The 7,734-nt window shown below is 42.6% G+C and overlaps 1 protein-coding gene across 1 annotated transcript in view; it reads right to left on the bottom strand.

Annotated features, from left to right (window-relative positions):
• Positions 1 to 2,067: 2,067 nt before the first annotated feature.
• Positions 2,068 to 7,734, bottom strand: part of RD3 (RD3 regulator of GUCY2D) — a 49,203-nt gene continuing 43,536 nt past the window's right edge. Inside the window, exon 3 of the mRNA XM_069233936.1 lies at positions 2,068 to 3,523. Coding sequence (XP_069090037.1) covers positions 3,226 to 3,523 — 298 coding nt within the window. The 3' untranslated portion in view covers positions 2,068 to 3,225. The remainder of the gene's footprint in view (positions 3,524 to 7,734) is intronic.

The raw sequence follows: 7,734 nt of genomic DNA, 5'->3' as shown, positions 1-7,734 counted from the left end.
TACAGAACATTCCAATCCTAAATCAGGAGAGGGAATGTAATCCGGTATACCAGTGTTCACAGTTTGTAAAAGTTTTGGTGTGCAGGGAATGCAATTCCGACAGAGGATACTTGTTCTGTGCCCACTTTGCATTTTTCCCACAGCAGTCCTGCAGCAGGCACAAACTTTGATAGAGTGGGCAGCGTGTGGGAGGTGTGCATTTGCGCACATCTCTCTGTGATTAAAGAATTGCACAGAGAAGATGTCATACAGAGTTATGTATACATGTATCACTTCTTGTGCATGGACAAATTTGTTTGAAGAATTACCAAATGCGAAAAATCAGTTTTTTCCTGATAAAGCAAAAATAAATTTGTGAATTAGGTCTCAAGAGTTTAAAATATATTCTTGTGAATTTTGTCCTTTTGTTTTAGCTTATTTAGTACAATAGAACTGCATCTTTTTCACAAATTAATAAGGACCAGTTAGACATAGGAGATAATAACTGACACCATTTGCGTCCCAGTTGTTGCTGCCTCAGGTAACCCGAAGGATGAAAACCATAAACAGAATAGGGATTACGTGCATGCATTTTAACTTTCGAAAGGATCCCATCAAGTCCATACCAAAAAATACCAACTAAGGCCCTGATTTATACTTTTTTTGCACTGTAATAGCATAATTTTTTGATGCAAAAGCGGCGCAAACTTACAAATTACAATTGTATTTGTAAATTTGCGCTGCTTTTGCATCACAAAATGACGCTAATGCGGTGCAAAAAAGGTATAAATCAGGGCCTAAGTGTACCCTCCAAAAGCGGAGTCGAGCCCGCCCTGGTTTTCTCCGGGTAAGGGATCCATGATGAAGCATGCCACACAGAAATACTCTGGGTGAGACCTTTAAAAAAGATAAATGTTTTTTCTCTTCCCTCTGGCATGGAAACAAGACTTTACAGCTTGAGGGGCACATTTACAATCGTTTGACACAGTGCAGCTCCACAAGCCTTCTTGCTGCATTGCATCAAAAGTAAAGGAAAGTATCTACAAGATATGGCACAATCCTGTCCTTTTCTCCTGCGCTGGTGCACAATGGGCTGCCATGCATCAACACAGGCACCCTTGCACCATAGTGCAATGATGTTTGCGTTGCAGGGATGATTGTTTTCCTGCAGGAAGATGTCCATGGCTGCACAAAAACTCAGGAGAGGTGTTTTCATCATTCTATGTGCGCTTCAGAATGGAGCACACATAGAAGAAAGGGAAAAATGAGAAGAAATAAAGGTATTTCTCCTCGTTGTGCCTCCCTTACATGTCCCCTGTGGAAGCATAAGCTTTTGATGCATTCCCAGGTTTAAAAATCCTTGTAAATCTATGAATGCATCAAAATCCATGGGTGTTGCGTGGGATCACCCAACGCAACACCCATGAAACGCCTCTTTGATGCACAGTAAGGCACCACAGTGGCTTGTGCTGCGTTGCCTTAGTCCATATCTACAAGGCAATGAAAAGCCGCGCAAAGTGGCTTTGTGTGGTCTTGTAGAAATGGGCCTGCAGTCTGTGCTGTCGGTGCATCAAAAAAAGTGATGCACCGGCAACACAAGCTGCTTGTAAATACAGCCCTCAGTTCTGTTTGGTAGGTTTCTTCCTTGGTATAGCGTATTGATTCTCATGGGAAGATATGGTAACTTTCCTTAGGGTACAAAATCTTCTCCCTCTCCTGATTACAATATATTTATAGCACATCACTGATTTCCATGGAGAAGTTAGCCACTCATACACATACAGTATGTCAAAGCTCTGAAATTAGGATGATACTATTAAAGGAAAAAGCTGCAAATGTTGAGTGAATGTCCATACTTGCACTTGTGGGTTATAGCTCTGGATACAAGTTTGATGGAGAGGTAATGGTGTGTGGATAATCATTTTTCCAAAGTCCAAATATTTGTAAAGCACCAAAATGCAAGGGTATCCAGGCACTTGCCTGAACCTCAGAACCTGCTAAACAAAACGGTTTTCATTTGCATTTGTATTTTTTCTACAGTGGATAGATTGTTTTTTAATTATCTTCAATTTACCACCCACTATAATGTAAAAATCAACTGAATATTTTTATGTTAGGGAAATGGTGTTTTGTTCTACCACAATTACACTGACTACATTAAGCAACAGATAAAAATATTTACCGACCATAAATGTTGATGCATGTGCCTTGCTCCAACGTCCATTTGTAAGTTGTCACTAGATAGTAAGATACAAAACATCCTGCACAGCCAAGTGCAATCAAGAGGTCAACCAGATAACGTTCGACCCTCCCACGTATGGTGACTATTAAGAGAGGACAATTGGTACTTCCAAAGACTTATGTAACATGGAGTCACACCAGAACAAAGTAAAAGAAAGGATAAATACATAGTGATTCCACACAGTATAGTCGCTTCTGCCAATATGTGCAGGAAGGGCAGTTAGTTGGCTTCTGTCTCTGCCCTTCCATTTGATGTTGGTGTTGATGGTACGCATGTCGTACCAGAACAAAAGTCCTGTGCGTCACCATTAAACTGATAGATATGCATTAGAAGGCGCTCATTGCTAACCAAAACCAACCGGTCTTTAGATAAAAGCATTTATCAATTTGCATCGTTCTAAAAACAGTTTTTTCTAGAATGTTGACAGTGTACTTCTGAGATCACCAGAAATAAACGTTATATCCAGCTTTTGTTGACCTCAGTTTTCAAGAGATATCGAGTCGATTTAATTTAAAGAATGGCTTTGTGTTTTTGATGCTCAGTTCCTCCTGTACTTTTCAAAGACTGATCTCAGCAGGGACTTTTTTCTCCCAAGGTGTGCATGTTGTAAGGTAGAACAGATTTTATGACTCGAGAAGGAAAGCACACAGATGCAATACTACATAAGCGTCTGAGGCCCACACAAGTCAATGCTTCTAATGTTGTGTTTGAAAAGTGACACACTGCAACATCCTTGCAACTCATGTCTTGGTGCCCTTAAAAGTGTTACAACCTACAATAAAGCATACCAAATCATTTCCCCCTACATGGTAACAAAACAATCCTTTTGAAAAAAGGCCACATAGGGCTTGGAGAATATGCTGAGGTTTGTCTCAGAGATAGAAACAGGAGCTTTAATTGTCATACAATAGAGTAAGTCATGTGCCATTGTTAAAAATGCTTCAGAAGTTGAATCCAGATAGGAAAAAGAAAAACAAAGAAAGGTGAAAAATTCACAGATCATGTCAGTCATCTTTAGGGGTTTGGAACTCCGGCATGCTCCACACTCTCCTGGCGGGCTCTGCGCCGTGCTCCACATCTTCAGAAATGGTCTTGATGTCACTGCTGAAAGGGTAAATCCTGGACCGTGACTTAAATGTAGTTAAAGATAGGCTCAAGGTTCGCCTTGTGTTCCACTGACTGGTCAGCTTCTTTGATTCTTCTTCCTCTTTCATTTTGTCGAAAGCTTCCTGCAGCACAGAGCGGAACAGTGGTGCCACCTCCTGCACTTCAGGATCGTACTCTGTGATCAGGTGCCTGAACCTGGGGAAATAAAGGTGCATAACTTTTATAGTGAACATTTTCTTTAAAGGGAACACTTTTGAACTTCAAACATTAAACATATTTTTCTTTAAGCTTTTAAAAATATTTGCAAACATTAATAACCTGCAAGACTTTACACTCTTTCAAAATCCCTATGGGAAGTTGGCATCTGACAAATATATTCCTTTTCTTCCATATGCAGTTGCAAGCAAATTTAGGATCAATAGTTCAATTACTTTTCCCGCTTGCAGATTGTAGCCATGTAGGTCCTTACCCTGTGGAGGAACATCTGTTCCATCCCCCTGCCTGGCTTTCTGGGCTTTTAACTGTTTCTTATTAATTATTTCTAATTGTAGTTGTAAATGTATTTTTATAGCCCTTACGACTTCAGAGAGGCATTGAAGTGCTTTTTTGGGGCAAGGAGCACGCTCCTCCGGAACTCAAGATTAGTAGTAAGTCAGACAGTGCATTTGTTTCTGTTTTTGTTTTTTCTTGTGCATTGTTTGTGGTAGGCTTTTAGTACAGTTTAGGGTAGAGATAGAATGATAGGAATGGATTTGAAAAGGGAGAGTTAAGAGAAGGTATATAATGTTAGGAACTCAAAGGGAAGTACCAAGTTTTCTGTAAGTAGTTGTCTTGTGCTTGTTAGTTGGGTGGCGCGGGTAAAAGAAGGGGTGTACGTTTGATAAGGATGTTTGGGAGCTCTTAGAAGCCAGAAAGATTTGCAATGAGACAGTGGGCGGAGGGATGGGATGGACGAAAATAAATTTTTTTAATAGCAAAATTTAAATAATTTATATACATGATTCTTGGTAAAGATAGGTTTGCTTGATTAAACTCCACTTCAGCCATGGTTTTTATGTAACTGCATTGTCTCTGATCATATATACGCTCTCCTAATTAGCACAATTCAATGCCATGTTTAAGGGTCATATACTTTATTTTGCTGATGTGTTTTTCATTTATTTCTTATTCTTTTTTAGACATCCTTGTGTATTTAAACTATGTTGTTAGATTAGAGTAGCTCAAACAATTTAAAGCCAATAACACCTTTTTGCAACAGTAGCAAAAATATGTTTTTGTGCATTTAAACTACAAAGAGTTTCTATCAGCAGCAGCTCCTCTGTTAAGGCGGAGAAACATTGCCCCACTGCGTTCTCAGCAGTGAAAAACAAGTAAAATAAAAAGATAATAAAACAGATTATTATCATTTTATGTTTCTTCGCTGAGCTGAGACAAGGGCGGGGTAAGGCCGATTCATCCTGTTTGAAAGTAGCAGTGGGTACTGAAGCAAAAGTGCACATGTCGGTTTGGCAGGCTGTCTTAGGATCACCGAACTGACATGCGCACTTAGATTTCTCTATCCGAGCTGTGGTGCACACCTGGGTGCAGAACAGGCACGGCTCCCAGGGCCTGACTGAGCATCAAACCAGACCGCTCAGACCAATCCCGGTGCTTCTCTCATGCTGGGTATTACCAGCATTAAAGCAGAGTTTGGATAGTTGAGTCTTGGAGCCTGTGCATGGACTGCCGGGACTCGAGTGGAGTAGAGACGCACACAAGCATTGAGGTGGTCAGTGCTAAAGTGCAAGTACTCTGTGTAAATTGTAACTCTAATTGACTGCTCCATGATTGGCATATTTGATTTACTAGCAAGTCCCTAGCAGAGTGCACTAGAGGTGGCCAGGGCCTGTAAATCAAATGCTACTATTGGGCCTGCAACACTGATTGTGCCACCCACACGAGTAGCCCTGTAAACATGGCTCAGACCTGCCACTGCAGTGTCTGTGTGTGCAGTTTTAAACTGCCAATTCGACCTGCAAGTGTACCCTTTCGCCATGCCCAAACCTTCTCTTCTACTGCATGTAAGACACCCCAAAGGTAGGCCCTAGATAGCCTCATGGGCAGGGTGCAGTGTATTTAAAAGGTAGGACATGTACTGGTGTGTTTTCCATGTCCTGGTAGTGAAATACTGCCACTTTTGTTTTTTACTATTGCAAGGCCTATCGCTCCCATAGGTTAACATGGGGACTGCCCTTAAATATCTTTTAAGTACAGTTTCTGATTGGGAGCAGATAGGGATGTGGAGTTTAGGGTGTCTGAACTCCCAATTTAAAAATGCATCTTTTGGTAAAGTTGACTTTAGATTGTCAGATTGATTGAAAATGCCACTTTTAGAAAGTGAGCATTTTCTTGCTCAACCATTCTGTGCCTCTGCCTGCCTGTGGAATCCGCGTCTGGGTCAGACTGGCAGTTGGGCTGTTTGTGAATTCCCTCTAGACAGTGACACAAAGGGACTATGGAGTGTTTTGCATATCCTGATGAGTCTCCTGGGCTAAAGTAGGGAGGGAGGAGCTGAAACTTACACCAGAAAGGGCTGTGCCTGTCCTTACACAATGCAGTCTCCAACCCCCTGGTGTGTGTGGAGGGCCAGCCGTGTGAAAGGCAGGATCTTGTGGACAACAGAGACTTTCCTTTGAAGTTTACCTACTTCAAAGGCAGAAATTAGTATAATTAGTGAATCCAAAACCACAGACTTTTTTAACACTTCTGGATCAAGAGGAACCTCTGCCAAGGAGAAGAGCTGAAGAGCTGGAGGAGGAGTACTGCCCCTTTGCTGTGTGTGCTTTGCTGGGTTGGCCTCCAGTTGCTGCTTCTGCCTTAGGGTGGACAAAGACTGGACTTTGCTGTGTATCCTGCTTGTGAAGTTTCTCCAAGGGCTTGGACTGAGCTTGCCTCCTTTTAAGAAGTCTCAGGGACAGCAAAGACTTCACCTACCAGCCTCTAGGTTCACTTGCTGTGGACTCTAACTTGCCAGGTGGTGCCTATTCCAGTTTCGGTGAAAGATGGTTAAAAATCAAGAAAAACCAAGTGCACCAACTTCCAATGACGCCAGGACCGACGCCGTTGCCTGACCTTGCTCCGCCGCCTGCAACCAAAGCTGTGGTCCCCACTGGAATGCGACGACCCCGACCGACATCGCAGGCCTGACACCGCCACAGCCTCACTGAAGTTCCACGACTCCGTGAGTCCCGAAGTGCTGTGTCACTGACATCCGTGAAATCTGACTCCGCCACGATGTCTGCAGCCCCGTGACATGACCACAACCCCGTGAGGTCGCCCAACGCATCTTGACCTGCCGGATTCACTGACCTCCTCAGATTGTCAGGAACTGACGCTTTGCCCTGACCCCACCTCATCTCCACAGCTCCGCAGCAAGGACCCACCGCTTTGCACCATCGCCTCCGTTCCAGTGCTTCCCAGCACCGAAACTGACGGTGCACTGGATCCAGCGGTCTCGCTCCCTGACTCCGTGCACTGGCTAGTTTCCTCACTTTCAAAGGTACTCTACCCAGGGGTCCGTGCAATCCCATGACCGGCGCTACTGGCGTTGGATTGTTGGGAACAACTTTGTCATGATGCTGTGATAGCACCAAATTGAAGCATTTGTATTTCTAAGCACTATATTTAAGTTTCATCTTTGAAAAATCATAACTTTGCTTGTATATGTTGGCTTTTTGTTGTTTGGGTTTTGTTTTACTCAGATAAATATTGTCTATTTTTGAGTACTTTTATGGTGTTTGCACTGTGGTACTGTGTGTGATGGTACAAATACTTTACACATTGCATCTAAAATAAGCCTAACTGCTTGTGCCAAGCTAGCAATGGGGTGAGCAAAGGTTATCTGAGCTGTGTATCTCCCTTATCCCGACTAGAGTGAGGGTCCCTGCTTGGACAGAGTGCAAACTGACTGACAACCAGAGACCCCATTTCTAACAGAAGCCTTGGGCTGATATATTAAAGTTATGTGCAATAGTTAATTTGTATTTAAAAATGTAACATGGTTGCCATGTTTAGGTTGTAGAATGTAGCATATGTTTACAATAAAAATAAAAACAAATTGCACCAGGTTACCAAAGTCAAGCCTATTGGCTTTGTCAGTGCTGTTCATCTTATCTTGGACGTATGAGGAGCTTCTCCAATTAACTTTTAGATAAGGCAGAGGATGTTGAATTAGATTTGTTCCTCTACAGGGAGCCAGTTGAAGCCTTCTAGCTGGGATGCCCCTGGTTGTCATTTTTGCTAATCCAAATACGATGCACCCAGCCCCACTTGGTGCTTTTGGCAGTCTGTTGATCTGGTATGATGAGAGACCAATTATAAGTTGCTGCTGCAGTCAAGGCACAAGTTAATTAACTGTCACAGTAGGG

This window comes from Pleurodeles waltl, chromosome 5 (assembly GCF_031143425.1).
Source record: "Pleurodeles waltl isolate 20211129_DDA chromosome 5, aPleWal1.hap1.20221129, whole genome shotgun sequence".
Classification (NCBI taxonomy): domain Eukaryota; kingdom Metazoa; phylum Chordata; class Amphibia; order Caudata; family Salamandridae; genus Pleurodeles; species Pleurodeles waltl.
Note: the sequence above shows the minus strand (reverse complement) of the source record. Positions and strands in the feature narration are given on the sequence as shown.